Raw genomic sequence first — 23,461 nt, 5'->3', positions numbered from 1 at the left:
TGGGGGTCCAGGCACCACCAGTCACGTCTTACTGCTGAGAAGGATGCCTGGGGACCTGTTTCTAGGAGTGCACAATTGGTGCTACGCTTCTGAAGCAGGGAGTTGGGCTTCCAAGGGTGATGGGCGAGTGTTATAATAACGCTCATTTTATATAGTTTGGAAAATGCAGAAACCCAGAAGAAAAATCACCATATTCCCACTGGCTGTGGCTCCTGTCCAGGTGTGGGATATGGTGGGATCAGTGAGAAGAGAAGGAAATCAGTAAGAGGAATGGAGATGGTCTGTGAAGGGAGAGAGAAGGAACCACCGTCTGTTAACTGCCTTGTACATACTGCACACATGCATGCACACACACGTCATGCACATACCACACACATGCTCAGATCACACAGCACACATACCACATATTCATGCTTATGCACGCACAAGCCCTGGGGACTCTACAGCTAGGTAGGGAGGTGTGACCAGAGTTCTCATACCTGGGTGTTCTGAGGACAAGAAGATGTTGTCTGAGGTGTGCACAGGAGGTGGGCTTTGCCATCGTGAGGGTCAACTGAGTGTTTGGAGGCAGGATGTCCTTGGGGCAGAAGTGGCTCCTTTTCAGGCTCTGGGGGTCTGGCAAGCCCCAGCAGGCATCTCTGGTTTGGAATCACTGTCTGCCCCAGGGGAGCCACCTCCACTCCCAGAACCTGGAAGGGCCTCAAGGGCAGCCCCTGCTGTCCTTGAGTTATAAACCATTCCCTGTGCGGGATCTGGCCTCCTGCACAAAAGCCTTTCTGTTGGGGCTGTGGCCTCTCTAACCCACCACTTGTACTTGCCACTGCCCATTCTAAACTCAGGAAAGGAAAGAGGCCCTCTGGTCCCCATGGCTGCACAGGGGCATGGAGGGAGGGAGGGACAGGCCTGAGCCAGCTCCCACTTGTGCAGGTGAGGCTGGTGCTGCAGGTGTAGGCACAGGAGCCTGTTCTGACTTTTTCTTTAACATGGTCAGAACCCTTTATCTGGGCTGATCTGGCTCATCAGGCGTGGGCGCTGCAGTGGGTCCCGTTCCACAGGCTGCGCCCTGGCTGCTGACTCACGCTCCTCCTTCTACCCCCCTCCTACCCCCAGGGCTCGCTGGCAGCAGGGGTGCGGCTGCCGAGTGGACAGGGATGATGAGGTGAGGGCAGAGCCCAGAGCACCTGCACATGACAGGAGGCTTATTTTTACACACTGTCAGCTGGAAATAATCAACTTTATTTAAAGAGAATGTGTATTCAGAGCGTTAAAAAAAGCACCCAACAGCATGCTGGGCTCTGCTAGGAGCAATTCTCTTGGCTCTGTGGGGAGGAGGCTGCAGGTCCATGTAGGGTGAGCCAGGCCCAGCCCTTGCAGAGCTGCCCACCCTGAGATGCTGAGAGACCAGAGCTCCTCTGTGAGTACTCAGCTCTAAGGGACTTCCCTCAGGACAGCCACCTGCAGGGTGGAAGGTAGTCTCTCGAGGAGTTGTGGCCTGTGGTGTCTCCCATTGTCTGCTGCCCGTCCTGGTCCCAGGGGCCACTGGGCACCACCTGTAAGGGCTCAGCCACGTGTTTGGGAAGTAGCTGTTCCTCCACTTTGAAGGGTCCTCAGGCTTATTTCCTGATCCCCACCAGGTGCCAGGCCATGTTGGCCTTTATTTTGTGTGGGGGCATTTTATTTATGTGTTTCCATAACTTTGGTTATTTCGAGTAGGTAACGCACACACACATTCAAAGGCCATATGGAGAAGGCTGTGCAGTGAGGGCTGAGCCCCCTCCGGCTCCCTCCTGGTACTTGGTATGGGTTGGAGGTATCCTCTGCACATTCAAGCACGGCCGTCAGGCATGAGCTGTAAGCACTGGGTGCTGGAGTGGAGAGGAAGCACGGTAGGTCAGGGACACAGATGTGGGGCCTGGCCACCCTATCCTGCTGTGCCCATCTCCCCAGGCCCAATTTTGAGGGGTCAGGATGCAAGCAGGCTGGCTTGGCCACAAGGGACCTGCTTGGTGTTGGGGACCACAGGGCAGGTCTCTGTCTCCTGTTGATGTGTTCTTCCAGAGAGCTGTTTCTCTCTCTGTAAGAATTATAGGGAATTTGGGTACCTGAGGGTACCAGGAAGGAAGTCAAAGTGTTATCATGTCTCTGAGACAGCCACCAAGGCTTACCAGCCTCCCTTTATGTATAGACACACATATATGTGTGTGTGTTTCTTCTTAGAAAACTAAACCTATAACTACACAAAAGCTGTATACCTTTTTCAGTTTTATAGCATGCTGAAAGCTTTCCTCACGTCACTGAACAGTTTTTGCATTGGTGGCATCCACATCTGCATCACTGAACACTTGCATTGGTGGCATCCACATCAAGCTTACTCTGGCCGCCCGTGTTCAGGCCTTGATCATTGCTATCTCCTTTGTCCCACCCTGCTCTCTCTCTGGCTCTCAGTCCCCACAGGGGCCCACCATTTTGCCTGAGCAGATAGTTTGGGCTGATAGTAATTTAAGTGCTGAATTTTAAATCACCCTGCAGCAACCAGGTACCACCAACCGGCTGGCTTAGGTCAACAGAAAATCATCTTCTTGTAGTGCTGGATGCCTCAGTCCAGGACCAGGGTGTTGCAGGGCTGTGCTCCCTTCAAGACTGAGTAGAAGCCTTCCCTGCTTCTTCCAGCTTCTGGGGTTGCTCACGGTCTTGGGCATTCCTTGGCTTGCAGCCGCATCGCCATTGCTATGTGGCCATCCTCTCCCTGTGTCTCTTCACATCGTCATGCCTCTGTGTGTGTATCTTCGTGTTTAGGTCTCCCCCCCACCCCCCATTTTTTTCCGAGGAAGATCAGCCCTGAGCTAACTTTTGCCGCCAATCCTCTTCTTTTTACTGAGGAAGACTGGCCCTGAGCTAACATCTGTGCCCATCTTCCTCTATTTTATATGTGGGACGCCAAGTAGTGCCATGTCCACACCTGGGATCCAAACAAGTGAACCCCGGGCCGCCAAAGCAGAACGTGCGAACTTAACTGCTGCGCCACCGGGCCAACCCCTGGGTCTCCCCTTTTTAAGGACACAATCATATTGAATCAAGGCCCACTTTAATGACCTCATTTTAACTGGAATACCAGTGTAAAGACTCTGTTTCCAAATAAGGCATATTCTGAGGTGCCGGAGGTTAGGACTTCAGCATATGAATATAGGGGGACACAGTTCAACCTTTAACTTCTGCCTGTTACCAGTCCAGAGAGCCTGGGCCCTGATGGAGGCCCAGCCTCACGATGTAAGGTGTGCAAGGCATACCCACAGGAGGTAAACATGTTCTTGTCCTAAAGCTTCAGCCAGAAAAAATGTGTCCTCATTTAACCACCACTCCCAGCCCCTCCTGGATCAGAGGTGAGGGGCTGATGGGGGTGCATGTGTTCTGAACCTTTTCTGTATATTTTCATCCATGCAAGTGTAGACATGCACAGCTTTGTGTCTCCCCACCAGTGGAGTCTTGTCTGTGGGCCTCTCCCTCCAGGTGCCTCTGCTGGGCTCCCTGAGGCTGGAGAAGCTGGCCGAACTGAGCCTGTTGGAATGTCTGCGCTCGTAGCTATGGCCCCCTCCATAAAAATGCTTCTGCCTTTAATTTAGATCTAAGATTCACTATAGTGGACTCGTGAGTCCAAACTTATTTTTATATGATGTTTGTATTGTTATCAACACTAGGTTTTATGGCAGCTATTTCATTGTATTTTATTTTTAACTTCAGCTTCTTGGCCAGGCCTTTCTGCATCTGTGCTAGGGTGGTAATGCATGTACAGTGGGGTTTTCTAGGCTGTCTCATAAGCACGCTGCTCACATCTTAAGAGGCCTGCAGTTTTGTGCAGTGCCTTGGCTTTGATTTATTCACCAGCAGAAAGTGGAGGCCGGGGTTGGATAAGGATTGAAGTTGAGCAGCTGCAGGCTGAAGTTGTTTTGCCTTTTTTCTTTTTTTTAAAGATAGGCCCTACCAAGCAGTTTATGAGAAACCAGGCACCCACAAGCCCCAGGATTTTATTAACAAGGCCCTTTGGTTAGTTGCCTGGCCTGGTTTCTAAGCTTTAGGAAGACCAGGCTGCACTGTGGACTGTGGTTGCAGACACTTTTCCTGACCGTGAGGGTGCTGCACTCAGGGTCTTCTCTGCAGCTTTTCCCTTTGTCTCTTTGGTTTCCCGGGAGGCCTGAGTAGGAGGGTCAGAAAGGAAATTGCCAAGAGAGAGTTTGAGATGCAAAAGGAAGTGAGATTTAAAACTTGTTCAGGACCTAGAGGCGGTGTGCGTCAGGTGCCCCCTGGCCTTTCTGTCCCGCACATGGGCCTGGGCTGTTATCTTACTTCTTGTTCTTTCTCAGGAGACAGGAACAGTTCCAGAGAAACCCCGACAGCTACAATGGCGCTGTGCGCGAGAACTACACCTGGTCGCAGGACTACACCGACTTGGAGCTCAAGGTGCCGGTGCCCGAGCATGTGGTGAAGGGCAGGCAGGTAATGGGGGCTCTTCCAGCTTCTCTTCTCAGCTTCTTTCCTCGGGGCACAGGTGTCGGCTGTGGGCTGCTCTGGAGCCAACCTGGCCTGTCTCTTCCCTTACTGGTCTCCCCTCTCAGCCACAAGCACAAAACTGTTTCTTTTTTTCAGTTACAAACACATCCCACCTGCCCTTGTAACCACATTAAGTCAAGTATGAGTCTCATCTCAGCCCCGGCCAGCCTTCCTGTGCTATGTGGATAGCACATGAGCTTCGTTTTTTTAAATTACAATAGTCTCATATTGTTTATTACATTTAGTCTCCACAGAAACACTATGAAGTAGGCAAGGCAATTGTTACACGCATTTCACAGATGGAGAAATTGGAGTAGTGACAAGTGGACTTCCAGTCCTGTGCTCTGCTGAGCCTTTCCATGGAGCAGAGGCCCTGTCAAGTTGGAGCTGTAACATTTATAGCTTGAGTTGATGTCTCCATCTCAATAAGCTTGAGTGAGTAGACATTTAATCTTTTAGTGAGAGAGAGATGTTTACTCAGGAACCTTGCTGAGAATAACTTTATTGTAAATCATTGTAAATAGGTAGGCCTTACTTTAAAGAAGAACCCCTTGTGATATATGAAATGGGACATTACATTATTATAATCCTCAATATGAAAAATTCTGATATATGCCAGAAACTATAGCCTTATTTCCCACTTGATGAGAACCTGCACTGTGAGTAATATCTTTCATGTTTTTATAGATGAGAAATTGAGGCCAAGAGAAGTCACTCAATTTTCCATTGTGTCTCCCTGATTCTTGTTATGCCTGGATCCTCAGTGCTCTCTCTCAAGTGTTTTTGAATGAATGAATGGTTGAATGACTGAAGTGGTCACGCTGTGGTTTGATTCAGGTGTGTCTGCTTCTAAAGCTCATGCTGCTTCCCTGCATCCCACCCCTCACTTTATAAAGGGAAGCACTGCTGGCTTCTTTACAAGTGAATGTCTTGGAGTGTGTGAAACGGAAGTTGAGTTGCATGTACATTTTCTGGAAACAATTGCCATGTAAAGTGGTACCAGTTCCTGCTGGTCTGGATACATGTGCAAATCCCCAGGCTGGGCTGTGAGTGAGCCCCTCTGGGGCCCCTTGTCCTGAAGCTTCAAATGCAGGCCCCTCCCTGGCTCCCTGGGCTCCACCTAAAACAGACCTGCCCTGTGTGCAGGGCCAGGGAGGCTGGGGCAGCCTCTCTAAGACTGCAACTTCCTGCCAGTGTCAGATGAACTCGACTTGTTTTGCAGCACGAAAGACTGGAGCCTCTGGGCCTTCACAGCTCCATGTGGATGTGGATCAGGGAGTCATGGGTCTGGCACTGGCTGGATCAGCACTGTCCACTCATTCCTCTCTTCCTACCCCTTCCCACCCCATCCTGGAGGTCTCACCATGGCTCAGTGACCGCTGGTCAGGTGGACTTTAGGATTTAAGTCAGACCAGGTAACTAGGGGTCATCCCCATAGAATCCTGCTTCCGATGACCACGTCCCCTCTGGTTCTGGTAGGTCATAGCGGGTCAGGCTGACCTTCCTGTCAGAGTAATTGGCCCAGCATCTTCTAAAGTTTAGTGGATCAAGTGTTGATTTTCATTTCATTTTTTGGTAGGATTGCTTTGTATGTAGGTGAATAAATTTTGAAAAGTGTTGGTTACCACACTTTATTACTTGGCTAAAACAGTTAAGCTTCCTGGTCTAGTATCTGTCTTCAGACTTCTCCATGAACTTCTGGAGCTTTCTCTGAAAGGACTTGTAATAGGCCTAACCTAAAACTAGTTGTTTTCTCTTTCTTGGAATCAAGAGACTCAGATTACCTGACACCTCTTGCTGTACTTCCCACAGCCACCCAGGAGAGCTTCCCACTGAGAATGGCGTCTCAGGTGTATACGCTGGAATTGGGGGTCAGTCTCACGATTCTTCTCTGCTGCCAGCACTGCACGGGGAGAGTCCTGCCCTTGGTCTCACCTCGCTGAGGGCCAGACTGTTGTACCTCAGGTTCAGTTCCACGTCTCTCTCCAGTGTACTTGTGACCTCTAGCAAGATAAGGCCTTGCTTTCCCCAAGGATGCCCTGGGTTTGGCTCATTCCTGTGTTAGACATTTACTGAGCACATGATGGTCCCCAAGACTAGGACAGGGTTGCTGTTCTGGAGTTGATATCCATGGGGCTCAGGCAATGACAGCATATGCACCAACACAGCAATTCCAGGGGGTGGCAGGGGCCGGGCAGAACATAAACGGGTGGTCTGTTTGCTTCACCAGCACCATGCAGCGCTTTCTCAGAGCCAGGCACTGCTCAGCCCCTCTCCCCGCCAACCCTTCGAGGCAGTTGTGGTGTGCACAGGATTCGGTGGTGGAGGGCAGTTTGTTCAGGCTCTCCCCAGGCTGGCTTGCTCTGGAGCCAGTGCTGTCACCCCCCAGAGATGTGTGGATGAGCCTGAGTGTTTGCAACACTGGGACTGAATGAGGCGAGTTCCACATAAGCTGTTGATTATCTAGTGTTGGCATTTTTGTGACACCTGCTGACTTACACTAGTCTTGATTCATCTCAATTTTTCTTTGTCTCCTTCGATGGTATTTTTTTCTCTGTGTCGTTTTTTTTTTCTTTTTATTGAGGCATAATTGACATATTAGTTTCAGGTGTAAAACATAATGATTCAATATTTGTATGTATTGGGAAATGATCATCACAGTAAGTCTGGTTAACATCCATCACCACACGTAAGTTACCACATTTTTTTTCTTGTGATGAGAACTTTTAAGATTTACTCTCTTAGCATCTTTCAAATTCCATGCCATTCTTATACGGCAACCTTCTTTTAAAAAATTATGGTCTCTCAATTTCTTAGTGATCTAAGAGTCTTAGTCATGCCTCACTTAAACTGGGAATAAGTTTATTTTTCATCTCTTGGCTTTTTTTCAGGGTTTTTTCTCAGAGTTGCCACTTGTGGACTACCTCCTTTCCAGCTGTTCCTTGGGGTACCTGTCATGGCTGCCTGTTAGCAGTATTTATTTTTGCTTTTTGTCTATGGCGCCTATCAGATATCATCATGATGGTAGCCCTGATTGCAGCAGCTCAACTGGTGAAGTCACAGTTGTTCTACCTTTGTAGGTAGCTGCGTGTGTGCAGGGGTGGGGGTGCTGAATGTTTAATGGAGTAACACTCGAGCTCTTCTCCAGCTGTAGCTTGGTGCTGGAGGCACCAGAAAGTTGCCCCTCTTTCACTTTTTGTTTTGATTTCTTTTCTGAGAAATGGATTTGCCTCTCAAGTGTCGTGGAGGACGAGTGTATGCGTAATGCTTTATGTTCAAGTGCTCTTATTTTACATGCAAACTTTTTTGTTTTATCATTTGCTGGTGAATCTGAAGAAAAACTTCTCAAAATGAAGCTTTGGTCTCATGTGTTAGTGAAGTGGGGTTAGATGGTTGCCTCACTACGTGCTTTACCTTGTCCACTCTGCTTGGGAAGAGCAGCCGAGGTCTCCTTCCTTTCCTCGGTGTAGCTGTAGCCATGTGGTAGGGGAAGGAGCTTTGCAATCATGCCATGATGTTTGTGAGATAGCTAGAGTCAGCTGGGGTGGTTATAAACCTGGCATTTGCGTGACTCGTAGGATTTTAATACTAGAAAATGGAACTCCAGAGATTTTTAGTCTAACTTTTCATTTTGCAGATGAGAAAACTCTCCTGGAGATGTAAACCGCTGAGGCCCCAGACCATCTGGTGAGATGGTGGCGGAGTGGAGCCCAGCACCCGGCCCCCACCCCCACCCTGTTTGGTCGATCGTCTTTTGAGTGGGAAATGTCATGATATTGTTGCAAATGAACTCATGACTGGATGACATTGAATGACAAGTGAATTTATTTCCTCCTCCATATTCTCTTTCCTCTAGGAGAGTGAGTGGTTTTTGCTGACTAATGAGGTCCTGCCAGCTGGTGGGCTCATGACCCTCTCTGTCCTCCCTATGGGAACCTTCTGGAACAGCACCAAGGCCCCTGGGCAGATCTTGTACAGTGATGCCTTGCCCCTGAGCTTGATGCAGCTGCTGGAATTTGTGCTACAAGCTCAGTTACATGGTGTTCCCTTCTTAGAATGTGTTTAGGAAAAATGTAGGAAGACTTTTTATTACAGGAAACTTCTGTAACAGAAAAGGCTAGTAGGCTGCATTTATCTACTTTAATTTTAAATTTTTGAATGAAAAGCACATTTACCTGTTCAAAGGTATAAAAATGTGCAACGAAAATTCTCTGTCCTGCCTCTGTCCTTCTGTCCTGTACCGGCTCCCACCCTGACCTCAGTCATCACGTTACTAGTTTCTGAGATATTTTCTCAGATATTTTTTATGTGTATAAAATCAAGCATGAATATGTATTATCACGTCTCCATCTTCAGCACAGATGATATGTTCCCATTCCCATGTCATCTGGCTCAGGCTGGCAGAACCCTGAGAGTGCAAGTGCCCTGAGCTCATCACCCCTTCCACCCAGGGCTCCAGTCTCTGCTTTTGCCCCTTTCAAGCGGCGGGCTGCTTACTAAACTAGTCCCCTGGTAATGGGCATTTAGATTGTTTCCAATCTTTTGCTATTACAGGCAATAAAGCAATGAATGCCCTTTAATAAATTTCATTTTGCATATATGCATTCTGTATAGAATAGATTCCATGAAGTGCAATTGCCAGATTGAAAGATATATGGTTTTAAAAGGTATTTCTAATTTCTATAGATACTGCTAAATTGCCCTCCATAAGGATTGTACTAATTTACATTCCCATCAGCGAAGTCCCGGAGTCCTTGGTTTTCACAAAATTTGTTAAAAGTAGCATGTTATCAAACTCTTGGGTTTTGTAAGTTGGATAGGTGAAAAATAGCATCTAGGTATAATATGAATTTGTATTTCTCTTATGAGTGAGGTTGTGCATATTTTTACATGTGTCTTTCCTTTGAACTGTCTATATCTTTTGCCCATTTACTATTAGGTCATTGCTCTTTTTCTTAGTGATTTCTAGGAGCTCTTTATATATTAGAAAGATAAGCGTTTTGTGATATGTATTGTAGATCTGTTGTCCTATTTTGTTATTAATCTTTTGAGTTGGTTCATGGTGTTTTTTCCTTGCAGGACTTATTAATTTTTATGTAGTCACATTGTCATTCTTTTTTCTTATGAGTTCTGGAATTTGAACCAGGATTAGAAAGGAGCAGGTTGCATTTTGATGGAGCTTCTTTGAGGGTCAGTTACTTGAACCTTTGCTGCCTTTTAACCCAGTTCGATCTTCTTATCCATTAAAGCAGTTTTGTCTAAATTCTACTAATGGTTTCCAATTTAATTGTTAGAGAAATGAAATGATTTGTTTCCCTCATAGGAGGCCCTTCTCTCTGGCAATTTGGGCCCCATCTCATTTGTTAATAGTCAACAGACTAACACAGTATGAATTTTATCACTCGCAATTGATTTTCCTATTGTATTTTATTAGGTAAAGGCACTCCAAAATGTAGCTGTTCAAAAACTACAGCTAGGACTTGAAATTGAACAAAATTATAGAGCTAAAACTGAAGCTGAAAATGGACACTAATGTTGGGTTGTTCTTTTTTCTTTGCTTGAGGAAGATTAGCCCTGAGCTAACATCTTTGCCAATACTCCCCTATTCTGTACGTGGGTTGCTGCCTGAGCATGAATGATGAGTGGTGTGGGTCTGTGCCCGGGATCTGAACCCGCAAACCCAGGCTGCTGAAGCAGAGCACACCGAACTTTAACCATTACGCCAGCCCCTAAGGGTGATTTTTAAAAATTGTAATTTTAAGACAATGGTCTAGATTGTATTTTACAATCTGCTACAAATTGTCATATATGGATAAAGGGCAGTTTGGGCTGTTGGTGGGGAGTGCTCTGAGTTTTAAACAAGTTCCTGTATTGAATATAACTTTAATTATACTTAGTAAATCTGGATGTGTTCTTTGGATATATCCATTCACAGCGCATTCACGTCTGTATCTTTATCTTATTTATTGGTTGGTAAGGGCCACACCTCTCAGCTTGCAGAGTGTTGTTGCTGGTCTCAGAGGGGCCTCTGTGATAGGGTCCTTGTCAGCACCCCAGGGTGATAGCTTCTAGCCTGTGACAGGACGTCTTCCTGAACATGATACTTTTTCCAAGGTGGTCTCAAGCCCTGTTCCTACACTGGGACCTCCTCAGTGGTCCTTCACTGGTGTCTCAGGACTTAGCACATGGGATGAGGCTGGAGAAGAGGAGGCATCTCTGTACTCCCCACTGTGCACCCATTTGCACCCTAGTCTTTCCCTCTACCCCCATATATTGACACGTTTTCAATTTTCTTGGGTATGTAGCTAGGGGTGGAATTGCTGGGTTATATGGTAGCTCCATAATTAGTTGTTTGAGGAACTGTCAAACTGTATTCCAGAGTGCTTGCACCAGTTTACATATCCACTAAAAATATATGAGGGTTCATATTTCTTTACATCCTCAACACTTTATTGTCTATTTTTTGTTTTGTTTTTGTTGCCGTCTGTGAGGTGGTATCTCATTATAGTTTTGGTTTGCACTTCCCTGATAACTAATAATGGTGAGTATTTTTTCATGTGCTTATTGGCTATTTGTGTGTCTTCCTTAGAGAAATGTTTATTTAAGTCCTTTGCCTATTTTTTAGTTGAATTGTCTTTTTATTTTTGAATTGTAAGAGTTCTTTTTAATTCTAGATAATTAATAATTGTCTGATAATTTGCAAATATTTTCTCCCAATCTATGAGTTGTCTTTTCAGTTTCTTAAGAGATAATGTCTTTTGAAACACAAAACGTCTTAGTTTTGATAAAGTCTTATCTATCTACCTACCTACCTACATGTTGCCTGTGCTTTGGGTGTTGTATCTCAGAAACAATTGCCTAATCCAAGGTCGTGAATATTTACACTTTTGTTTTCTTCTAAGAGTTGTGTAGTTTTAGCTCTTACATACAGGGTTTTGATCTATTTTGAGTTAGCTTTTGTATAAGGTATGAGAGAGTGGTTGGACTTCATTCTTTTCATGTGGCTATCCAGTTGTCACAGTCTCATTTGTTGAAAAGACTGTTCTTTCCTCCATTGAGTTGCCTGGCACCCTTGTCTAAAATCAACCAACCAGAATTTTTCATTCTGTTCCATTGATCTGTATGTCGGTCTGTATGCCAATACCACGTTGTTTTGATTATTGTGTTTTTGTAGTAAGTTTTGAAATTTTTTGTTTCCTTGTTCCTCCATTACTGCTTTCTTTTATGTGAAATAGATATTTCCTAGTGTCATATTTTAATTCCCTCATTTTTTGTTTTGTTTTGATTTTTATTATATTTTTTGGAATTATTTTCTTAGTGTTTGTCCTTGGGGTTACAGTTTTACTTCAGATTAGTTAAACCAACTTAATCTCAACATGTACCAAAAACTGGCTCAGTATAATAACCCTCTGTGCTCCGCTCCTTTGTATCTTTATTTGTGGTTTATGCTGTTGTTTTTTAAATCAGAAGAGAAAGGGAGTTAATGCACGCAAGATACACTTGTGCTGTCTTTCGTGTTTATCTTTACCAGGGCTCTTTATTCTTCCTGTGGATTCAAGTTACCATCAGTGTCCTTTCATTTCAGCCAGAAGGACTCCCTTTAGTATTTCTCATAGGGCTTTTGCAAGAAAAGATAGGCCTGTTAGGGATGAAGTCTCTCAGGTTTTGTTTATCTGGAAATGCCTTAATTTCTCCTCCATTTTTGAAGGATAGTGTTGCCAGATATAGAGTTCTTGGTTGACTTTTTTTCCCCAAATAGCCCTTTGAATACTTCATCTCACTGCCTTCTAGCCTCCATAGTTTCTGATAATAAATTGGCTGTTATTCATATTGAAGATGCTCTATATGTGGTGAGTTGCTTTTCTCTTCTTACTTTCAAGATTCTCTCTTTGTCCTTGGCTTTTTTGACAGCTTGATTTTGATGCATCTATGTCTTGATGTCTTTGAGTGTATTCTACTTGGAGTTCATTCAGCTTCTTGAATATGTAGATTAATTTTTTGGTCAGATTTGAAAAGTTTTCAGTCATTATTGTTTCAAGTATTCTTTCTGCCCTTTCTCTCTTTCTTCTCCTTCTGTAACTCCCATTATTCCTGTGGTGGTATGCTTAATGGTGTCCCTCAGGTTTCTGAGCCTTTGTTCTTTTTTCCATTCTGTTTTCTTTCTGCTCCTCAGACTGAGTAATCTCAATTGACCCATCTTCACGTTTGCTGATCTGTTCTTCTAACTGCTAAAATTTGCTTTTGAGACCCTCTAGTGGGTTTTTCCACTTCAGTTTTTTTTCAGTTACTTTTGAATTCCAGTTCTTTTTTTTCTCGTTTTGCTGAGGAAGATTCTCCCTGAGCTAACTTCTGTTGCTAATCTTCCTCTTTTTGTATGTGAGCTGCTGCCACAGCATGGCCACTGACAGACAAGTGTTGTAGGTCTGCGCCCGGGAACTCAACCCAGGCCACTGAAGTGGAGTGTGCTGAACTTAACCACTAGGTCACCAAGGCTAGCCCTCCTTTAGTTCTTTACACATGGTTTACTTTAGCTCTTTGATTATATGTACAATAGCTGATTTATAGACTTTTACTAAGTCCATGTCTGGAATTCCTCAGGGACAGATTTTATTGATTGCTTTTATCCCTTGTATATGGGCCATCTTTTCCTGTTTCTTTGTGAGTCATGTAATTCTTTGAAAACTGGACATTTTAAATAACAGTGCTTCAACTCTGGAAATCAGATTCTCCCTTTTCCCCATGGTTTGTTGTTGTTGATACTTTATCTAGTTCTGGTTTGTTTAATGACTTTTTTGACCTAATTTTTTGAAGTCTATGTTCTTTATTGTGTGCTGCCAGTGAAGTCTCTACTTAGTGAGCTTAGTGGTCAGCTAATGATTGGACAAAGTTTTCCTTAAACACCTGGAAGTGAGAAATCTTAATAAAGATTTAAAGTCTTTGCCAAGGGGCTCCATGTACATGTTGGGGCATGCCTTTGACATTTAATGCAGCAGTTGAAAATTCTGCCAATATAAGCTTCACTTTCTGCTCATACAGAGTCTCAGGTCAGCCAGTGGTGAGAGCTTAGGGCTTTTGCAGGTTTTTCCTGAGCATACACACAGCCCTGTACATTCATATGTCCTTCTAGATTCCTAGGAATATTTCCAAGTGTTTCCAAGCTTGTACAGACATTATATTCCCCAGCTTTTCCTTTTTTTCCTTTTTCTTTTTTTGCCTCAGCTGTTATCTACCACCTCAGTGAGCTGCAAAGTTAAAACACTTGCCTGTAATTGTTTTCAACAAACACTCCCTGGGTAAAAGGCTTTGCTGAGTTTGGTCAAAAACAGACAAGCTTACAAGTGGGATCTTCCAGGGAACCATCACACAAGCCAAATAATGACAGTTCCTTGGGAATGAAACTTTGAAAGAGCTCCAGCTCCCTTATGCTTCCTCTGATGGCTGCCAGGCTACACCAAGAATACGGGCTGTCAAGGAGCTGGAGAGTTAGAATGGGTCTAGAGTAAGTTAAAATGTCACAAAAAAACCTCATTCTTACAAAGATGCAGTCGTTTTTCTTGCATAAACACTTCCTGGGTTCCTTCAAACCTTTGGTTAGTTTTCAAAGTTCAGAAAAAGTAGATACTGGCAGTTTTTACCAATGTGCTTATTACTTTTTTGGAAGAGAGCTTTTTTGCACGTCTTTACTTTACCATTTTCTCTAGCATCCCTTTGAATCGGAATTTCTTTTGTAGTTTTTTGTTTTTCTGGAGTTTCTCTCTCTCTTTCTTTTTAACCTTATCAAAAATAGTACAGTGTCATCGTAGCCTAAGAATTACCCAGACCTTCACTAGTTCTACGTATTGTCTAGAAATTACTTTCTTCCTGGAGACCCCTATCCTGAAGCCCTCTCACCTGTGACACCGATCTGGACTATTTTCCAGTTGTGCTATACAGCTCCCATTCTGGAACTTCCTGGCACTTGTAGATTAAATTCCTGTGTTTTGCATCCCTGTTGGATCTTCCTCTTTCTTTTTTTCTACTTTTATTGAGTTACAATTGACATATAACATTGTATTAGTTTCAGATGTACAACATAATGATTTGATATGTATATATATTGTGAATTGATCGCCACAATAAGTTCAGTTAACATCCATCACCTCACATACTTACAGATTTTTTCTTGTAATGAGAACGTTTACGTTTTACTCTCTTAGCAGCTTTCAAATATAGGATACGTGGTTAACTGTAGTCACTATATGTACATTAATTAGATCTCAAAAACTTACTCATCTTACAACTGGAAGTTTGTACCTTTTGACCCCCTTCACCCAGAATCTTCCTCTGTTTTGCTTGTTATCCTCATTTTTTTTTTGGTATAGCCTCCAGTAACTGTCTCAAAATGATATGTGGTAAATACAGGGTTCTTGAATGTCGTAAAATGTAGTTATTTTAACCTTTCGCTTATTTCATGGGTTGGATATGGATAGAATTCTAACTAAAAAAATTCTCCCCTTAGAAGATTGAAGGCGTTGTTCTCTTATCTTCTTACGTCCAGTGTTGCAGATTCTAGAACTCTCTTGAATTCAGCTTCTTTGTGAGTAAACTTCTTTTTTCCTTCTCTTTGGAACTTTTGAGACCTTATTTTAAATATTCAGTGTTATGAAATGCCACAAGTTTGTGTAAATCATCTTTCATTCTGCTATAGTGGGTCCTTTCCATCTGAAGGCATGTTTTTCTTAAGCTCTGAAAAATCATCTTCTTGCTATCACAGTTTCTGGAATGCTGAACTGATTGCCTGACTTGGTCTTTGTCTCTACCTTGATTTCTTTGACTTTAGCTTCCAGCCTTTCTATCGAAAATTTTATTTCAGCCACTGTATTTTTAGTTCTAATCATTTTTTCTTTTGTTTTGTCTAATTGTTCTATTTCATATTTTATTCTGGTTTTATAGATACAGTACTTCTTAGATCTGTCTGAGGATATAAATTGGAAATATTTTCCTTTTTTCCTAAATAGCTCTTTAATCTATTTTTGTTTGTTTATCTAAGTCTTTCTTTTTCATCCTTCTGGTCTTCCTCATAGGATGCAATCCTTAGTTCCTTGTTAGTTTTTTTAGTAAAAAAATTTTTTCCTTATTGTTTTGAGTATGGGACAGTGTTGGTGGTTTTCTCCATTATATGTCTGGGATTGACTCTTCACACCACTGCTGAGAGCTGACGGGTCACCTGGTCAGCTTTACTTTACAGCCTGTGGGGCTGGGCATCCACACCAGTCCCCTCAAACTGCTGGTCAGTTTCTTTGGAGCAGTGCCTTTGTAGCACACAGTGGGTTCCTCTCCCTTCTGATGGGGCTTCCACTGACACGTTTTCCTATGGACTGACTCTTGGCTACTCCACTTCAGCCCTGTGTACCTGCTGTCAGCCCGCTGGAGGCCCCTTGAAGCTGTGAGCTCCCAGATGCAGACTTGTCACTCATCCCTGCTGTGTACTCTTTCCCCATGCTCCTCCCCTTTGTCTCCACAGAGTTGTTGAAAGCTCGTCTGTCCCCGCCTCCTACTTCTTCCCTTGTGTTGTCTAGGCTTTTCTCTTGGCGCTTTGTTCCTGTCATCTCTATGGGTCACAGAGGTTGGGAGATGAGCCTGTTCCCAGGGTGACATCTTGACCTGGAGCTCCTGGAAACATTTCCTGTCTGGTTCCCCCTTGGTGCCTTAGCTCATTCCCTGTTGTGCAAGAGATGAGCATTGTAAGAAGCATGCCCAAATTTGGAGATTATCGTCTTATGTAAAGCTGGCTGGGAGGATTTTATTTGTTAAAGTGAGCTTGCTCCTGAGAGGCCAGGAGTGACGAGCCTCGACCTACTCTGTCAGGTGTTCACCACACACTCGAGTTCATGATCTGGGGTGTGCTGGGCTGCCAGCATGTTTGCTGTTGGACGCCGAGAGTGAAGCTGGGTTGTGCCCGTGGCTTTGCAGAATCAGCCAGGGAAACAGTGAATCCTCCCAGAAGTTGGGTGCGGGTGGAGCTGTGGCTCACAGGATGCCCCCAGAGCCTGCATTTGGATGCAGCGTGCATGGTAGCTTGTCCACCCAGAGGCCACTGTGCTCTGTGGCAGCTCTTTTGTTCCCTTCTCTCCTCCATCGCATACAGTTAGGATTTCTTGTTTTACTCTGAAGCTGCCTAATGGTGGCAACTCCGGAACATCATCCCTCCCCTTTCCATATTTTATTTGTAGATACTTAAAATATAGGTAGGTTACAGTATCAGATTCCATTGACAAATATAAACTCCACTTTGACAATTCTGAGGCTTTGAGAGTTTCTTTTCAAGCACTTTATAAGCATTTAATGAGCACTTGCCAAGCAACGTGGGAGGGCCATCTCCAACCGGTTTTGACACCATGTGCCTTTAGAAAGGCCTAAGCTCTCCTCTCCAGTTACTGTTAATTTAACACATACTTGATGCAAATACTATTATAAAAATATGTTTATATTATAAAACACAGAGATTTTAGAACTTAAAAAGAAGTGAAACAAAATAGAAACAAGAGTTCTATTTTTTTTCCTTTTCCGATTACTGATCCAGTGAACCCCCTGGGGCACACGGGCTTTGGATCCTCCTGGCTGGGGTACATGTGTGAAGCAAGCACCCAGCCTAGCGGCTCCCAGTGCAGTTGTAGAGACAGATGGGGGAGAGCAGGGAAGGGGCGCTGCCGGCGCAGGAGGAAGGAGACTGCCCAGGACAGGTCACAGAGGAGAGGTTAGTGAGCTGAGGCTTGTAGAGGCTGGAATTCCCAGGGAACAAAGACAAAATGCAAAACTAGAGGACCTGGCCTCACTCTCCTGAGTGAAGGCTGAGCTGTGGCCACAGAAATGGCACAGTGGCTCATGGAGGGAAGCCGTGCAGGACACGCGGCCACTCAGCACTGTTGGGCACGTTGTCCAAACAGCAAGATGAGAATGGAGGGGTGCATATCCCTACCACTGTGTGCCCTCTTGCCTTCCACCATGAGAACTGGGCTCCTTTAACTGGAGAAGGGATTTGGGTGGAAAACCAGCAGTTTCCACAAAGCATTCCACGTTACCGTTACGCATGTCAAAACAGATCTTCTAGTGCATTTACTTGAAGGAGATGGTGATGCATAGGCTGCTTCGGATGTAAATTGGTTGGTAGGATTTTCTTCACTCAGAATGCCTGGTGACCCCCAAGGACAGTCTTGCATCTTGTTCTCCTGCAGTGCGTAGTTAGGCACCTTGCAAACCATTGTCCCCTCCCATTTTGGAGTATGTTGGTCAACCCTTCCCACGTGAAATGATTCTCTTCTGCTCTGTTCCAGGTCTCGGTGGCCCTCAGCAGCAGCTCCATCCGGGTGGCTGTACTAGAGGGGAGTGGGGAGCGTGTCCTCATGGAAGGGAAGTTCACCCACAAGATCAACACTGAGAGCTCTCTCTGGAGCCTTGAGCCTGGGAAGTGCGTTTTGGTAAGTGTGGGCCTCTGCGCAAGCTCCCAAGTGGCCTCAAACCTACCGTGATGCTTCATACCCAAGGAGTAAGGACATTGATTCCTCCTGTTGGGGCAGAGTTTCCTTTGTATTTTGCACACAGCTTGGAGGGCACATGCATGGTCCTCAGCCGACTGTCACTCCTGCATCTGCAGCCTTGGCCCCTCAGGGTCCTACTGCCTGGCTGTTTGAGGTGGGTCCTGTCTCACAGAGAAACTCGAGTGCTCGAGTGCTGAGGCACAGACCACATGTGGCTACCACAGAGGAGGTGCTGGCGGGGGGCCATCCCCAGAGCGTGGCTGTGCTCACACGGAACATGTCCCCTCAGTCCCAGGGGCTTCTCTCCAGTGATTTGGTTACATCTAGGCCACAACCAAATAGGTTAAAAATGGAAAAACAGTTTAAATTTCATGGACGCCAGTCTGGAGGATGCAGAGTTAATAAATTCAAACAGACAGGCTTATCTGACAAAGTGGATCTCAACTGGCTAAACTAGCTGAGGGTGCGCAGGGTCCAAGCAGAACTTACGTATTCTGCTTTCTAGAATCTTTGAGGGCTCCATCCTTCCTCTATTAGAGCCTTGTGCCTGGTCAGTGGGCACTGCCCAGGGAGGCTTCATACAGCCAAGGGAGCTCGACATGTGAGTTCACTCGCTTCCTCTTTCCTCTGGCTGGGATGCCTAACCAGGGTGAAAGGGGCAAGAATGAAAAGAAAAACACCAAGTCTTTGGACAAAAAAAAAACCCTCAGAATTTTATTCAGTTGTGTTCTTCATATGTGCAAGCCATGCAATAAGGAAAGAAAGAAACGTTTCTTTCAGTTTCATCAAGATCCACCTCTCTTTGGGAATAGGTGCCTATGGGCCAGCTGGCCTGGTGCTGACCAACAAGGCCCATCGGGGCTCTGTTCTGTCTGCCCTCAGCTTGCAGGGACATGCAAAACCCATGGAACAGAGAGGATTCTCTCAGTGCTGGGGTAACTGGAGGTGTTGGTGCGCCTGGAATCCCCAAGCACACACAAGGTCCCCTAAGCATGACAAGGACACCAGGGGGCAGAGCATGGGGCCAAGTTTGCCCAATTCTCATTCTAAACCTTGCTCTGTTGCACCTCCCATGCTCTTTTGAGGTTTCTGCTTCTCTCCGTGATTGTGTGACAGTCATGACACTCTCCCCCTTGTCCCATCACCCCCATGCCTCCCTACCCCCCCAACACACCTGAACTATTGCCCAAACTGTGGCCACTTGTTTATATCACCAGGTGCTCTCATTTGCAAATCCCTCTACCCCGCCTCCCGAGATTGCGAGAGTAGCCAGCAAGAGCCAGTGGCTGGCAGCTCGCCCTCTCCAGGTGCAGCTTTGACAGCTCAGGTAGCCTTATGGAATGTGGACCCAAGATCCTGGGTGACCTGTCATCCATGGGCCTTGGACCTCCTGTGTGAGGTTGATTGACTCTGCAGTGCAGTGCACACAGTCCCGGCGGGTAACTGGTTACACTGCGCTTCCGTGAGGGATGCTTCTGGGAAGCGTTTGCCACATGGGCTTTCTTGGCATTGCCTTCAGCTCTGTAAACCTGTGTGCCTGCCTGGGACACACCTGCCTGCCTCGTCACTGGCCTCTGAAGGTCCGCAGTGCTCTCCTGCAGTTCGTCAGGGTTATAATCCGTGTACAGAGGATTCCTTTTACTTTACTTCTGTAGAAACGTGATCATTACTAGGTAATGCACCGCTAGGGATTTCCATTGATAGTCGTGGCGCTGACTTCTTCATGGCTGATCCAGAGCCATGTGTGTTTTGTATACTTGTGACTAAATGTGGATATGGCTTGTGACCAGAGCATTAACTCCTTGTAATTACGGCCCCCATTTATTGAGCACACTTTGAGCCAGGCTCTGTGAGGTGTCTGGTAATGCTGTTTAATTCTCCACAAGCTCGTTTTACAAGTTGAGAGGCTGAGGCTCAGAGAGGGCAAGTAGCTTGCCCAGGGGTGGAGCCAGACCCCGAACCCAGAGGCTTCCCATTCCCTCCCTCTCCTCTTTCTAGCTGAAAGGCGCCCTGAGAGGGCAGGGAGCGGGCCGGGGGCTGGCAGCGAGTGCCTTGCAGTGTGCCGAGGGCAGCCTGGGCGGGTAGGCCAGGAAACGTGCATCGCCTTCTTTGCTGACCTTGCTGACATGGCCCGAGTGAGTGGTCTGCAGCTTAGTGGTCACGCGCCTGGGCCCTGCGGTCCCCACATGTCCTCCTGTGGTCTAGGTCCTGGCTGCCTATTAGTCTTGCAGGTTGCTTTTGCCAGGCACCTGCTGCTCGAGGAATTATAACAAAGCAGAAGTGGCTGCGGGCTGAGATGCACCTGTCACTGGCTGTGCGCGCGGCTTCTGGGTGTTCTCTCCCCACTAACCCGGTGGAGTCCACGTGAAAACTTCTCTGGGGATTCCGGGTGCTGCACAAGTTCTTTCCCACGGTCCCTTAGAATTTTGATCTTCAGTAGATGGCATCACATTTCTAATGCAGTTTCACTACTTGTAGAAAAAGAAGAGGAATTATTTAGAGCAGTATATCCTCTTCTGGAGCTTTCCCAGCAGCATAGCCCCTGGCACACCTGGTGTTGCACCTTTTGATGGATGCGGAGCTGCTCCCCTTCTCCACTGCCTCCCGACCACGACCTCTGCTGCGCCAGTGCCAGCTCGTCTCTGTGACTGGAGTCATAATACGCTCCGTTGCTATTTACGGAGCTGAAGGTTTGGTGTGTTGTCAAGTTAATTATTTATTTATTGGTGACATTCGGGGCCACGTATCTGAGATGATATTGTAGCTCAGTGAGCACGTTGCTTTGATGTGTGAACACCCCGTTTGCATTTGCTGAGAGAAACAAGCCCTGCTTCCCTCAAGCCTCTGGAGTTGGAGCTTTTGGTCGCTGAGGTCAGCAGGCCTACCCTGTGCCTGAGCCACAGTCACTGGCCACGTGGCTTTGGTAATCACTGTGGCCTCTCAGGGTCTCTGTGCCTTATCCTTTCGACCAAGACTGAGAGCCGTGGTTAATCCGTAGACGTTTGTTTGTTAGTTATTGTTCAGTGCCAGGCCCTGTGCTAGGCTCCAGGGTGACTGAGGAAAATAGTCAAGGGCGCGTCTCCCAAGGGCTGTGGTGGGCTAAAAGGGCCCCCAGATGTCCTTGCCAAGCCCTGGAACCTACAAATGGGACGTTTTTGGGGAAAAGAGTGTTTGCGTATGTATTAAGTTAAGGATCTTGAAATGAAGAGATTATCCTGGATTATCCAGGTGGGCCCTAAAAGCGGTGACAAGTGTTCTTATAAGAGGAATAAAAGAGATTTCACATAGAAGACGCAGATAGAGGAGAAGCGAAATAAAGACCGGGCAGAGATTGGAGAGATGCAGCCTTGGAACCTCCAGAGGGAATGCAGCCCTGCGACACCTCGATGTCAGACTTCTGCCTCCAGACGGAGAGAATAAGTGTCTTGCTTGAAGCCCCCAGTGTGCAGCACTTTGTCATGCCTCCCCCAGGACTCTAGCACAGGCCTCATGTCACAGGATCGTTGTGAGGGCCACGTGGGACAAGAGGGGTGACCCTAGGGATACCTGTCACCTCGCCGGAGTCCGTGGTCCAAGCCTCTGACCTCCCAGCAGGCCGATGCAAATGTGCCGCTTACTTTCCCGCCAGCCTTTCCTCGTTGCCCAAGCCATGGATCCACATCAGACACACCCCGACAGGCTTTCAGAGCAGGCAGGGGTGGCAGCTAAAACCGGATGACAGTTCTTGCCTCCCTCCCTCCCACGCGCGAGAATGTTAAACGAGGCTTCTTGACTCTCAGGCAAGCTCCTTTCTTGGTTACTGAGATGTGAAATCAACACCCCCACCCCCCAGGCCTCTTCTGTCCCAGAACCCTGCATCAGCTCACTGTCCTCGTTTCTCCCTCCAGGTAGGGCTGACGGCCCTCACTGCTGTGGGTGGCTGCAGGCCTCAAGGCCCGCCAACACAGTGGTTTAGACATTCGTAGCCATATGTGAGGTGAAGCCAGTCCCCACGTTAACGTGATCCACACGCAGGTCATTTAAAATTGGTGCAGTGACTGCAGAGTGTGCACAGCCCTTTATCGGCTCAGCCTTAAAGCTCACTCAAGTGTGTGTGTCTGCTGCTTGAACCTATGTTTCTGTACAAGCTGCCTCTCCCCCATTTAGAGTATTTCCTTCAGTTACAGTTCTGAAAGTAGAGTGATAGGCTGACTGTATCCTTGGTGGTTTGCCAGGGGCTCTCCCAGAAGGGCGCCACATTTCTGTGGTGTCACTAGATTCCCATGTGCCTACTAGCATTGGGCTTTTTAACTTGTCTTTGCTAACATGTGCATTCCTTCCACTTGTTTCTTTTGGTTTTCTGGTGAGGACATGCGTCTCTTTATGAAGTGGTTCACTGTCTTCGCTTCCTTGCTGGCCACTCGCCCCTTCCTGGCCCTGGGAGGCCATTGTTATGGATTATGCTTCTTCAAAAATGCAAGTTAAATGACGTTAGAATTTTGACAAGAGCCCAAAGCCTGAAAACTAATCCATGAAATAAAATGTGAGCCCTTGGCCTTCAGTGCTCACGTCTCCCAGGACCCTCGGCGTTTCTTAAGGTGGTCAGATCCTTGGGTGCTCAGTTTCAAGCAGGGACGTGCTGAGGTGTGGGATTAAGAGAAGTAGGTGGCCTCAGGCAGCATGTTTCATGAGCGTTCTGGAGAAGTCACCCGGTGAACAGAAGGAATGTACCAAGCAGGACCAGTGGACCATGCTCCCAGGGGACAGAGCATGCATTCCCTCCGACCTGCGGTGGGGAGAATGGAAATTCCACTCGGTCGTCTCGAGCTCAGAATATGTGGGAGCTCTCCTGCCTCCCAGCCACACCCACACCACTGCCATGTTCTGTTTGTCATACAGTGCTTTAATTTTTAAGCTTGAAAAAAGTTGACAGCGTAAAAACCAAGAGGTTGCTCATAGCAGTGCTGCTCCTGGTAAGCCCTAACAGGTCAGTGGTCTGACTCCGGTCCACATTCTCCCTGCAGAAGTTCCTGGAGCTGAGCAGGTTTCCTGTCGTCTTTCCCCGTCGTCTGTCCTTGTTTCAGGGTGCCCCCAGAAGCATCATCCCACAGCTCTCACGGACGTCTCCTCGGCCCATACTTGATCCCATGGGTAACTGTGAGGAGCCGTCGTCCTCGCTGGGCACATTGCTTCCCTGAATAGACACGAGGTTCTGTGCTGAAGGAAGGAGAGAGATATAAATGTTAGTGAGTCATCGGCACAGGTTGGGAGTGCTGAGGTAAGCTGATTCACATTGAGTTCAGAGTTTCTTTGAGGACATTTTTGGAAAACTGTTCACCCAGCAGTCTAGTGTTTCCCTCTAGAAGCTGATTCTAGGTCTGGGAAGTGGGTCAATAAAAGGAACCTGGAGAAAGGCCAAG

The 23,461-nt window shown here is 46.4% G+C and overlaps 1 protein-coding gene across 1 annotated transcript in view; it reads left to right on the top strand.

The window, feature by feature from the left end:
* Positions 1-23,461, top strand: part of NUDCD3 (NudC domain containing 3) — a 95,178-nt gene that overhangs the window by 60,618 nt on the left and 11,099 nt on the right. The window contains exons 3-4 of the mRNA XM_023639013.2: positions 4,359-4,491; positions 17,859-18,002. Coding sequence (XP_023494781.2) covers positions 4,359-4,491; positions 17,859-18,002 — 277 coding nt within the window. The remainder of the gene's footprint in view (positions 1-4,358; positions 4,492-17,858; positions 18,003-23,461) is intronic.

The sequence above is a fragment of the Equus caballus genome, chromosome 4 (genome assembly GCF_041296265.1).
Source record: "Equus caballus isolate H_3958 breed thoroughbred chromosome 4, TB-T2T, whole genome shotgun sequence".
NCBI lineage: Eukaryota > Metazoa > Chordata > Mammalia > Perissodactyla > Equidae > Equus > Equus caballus.
The sequence above is the reverse complement of the archived record's forward strand: the minus strand, read 5'-3'. Positions and strand labels throughout refer to the sequence as shown.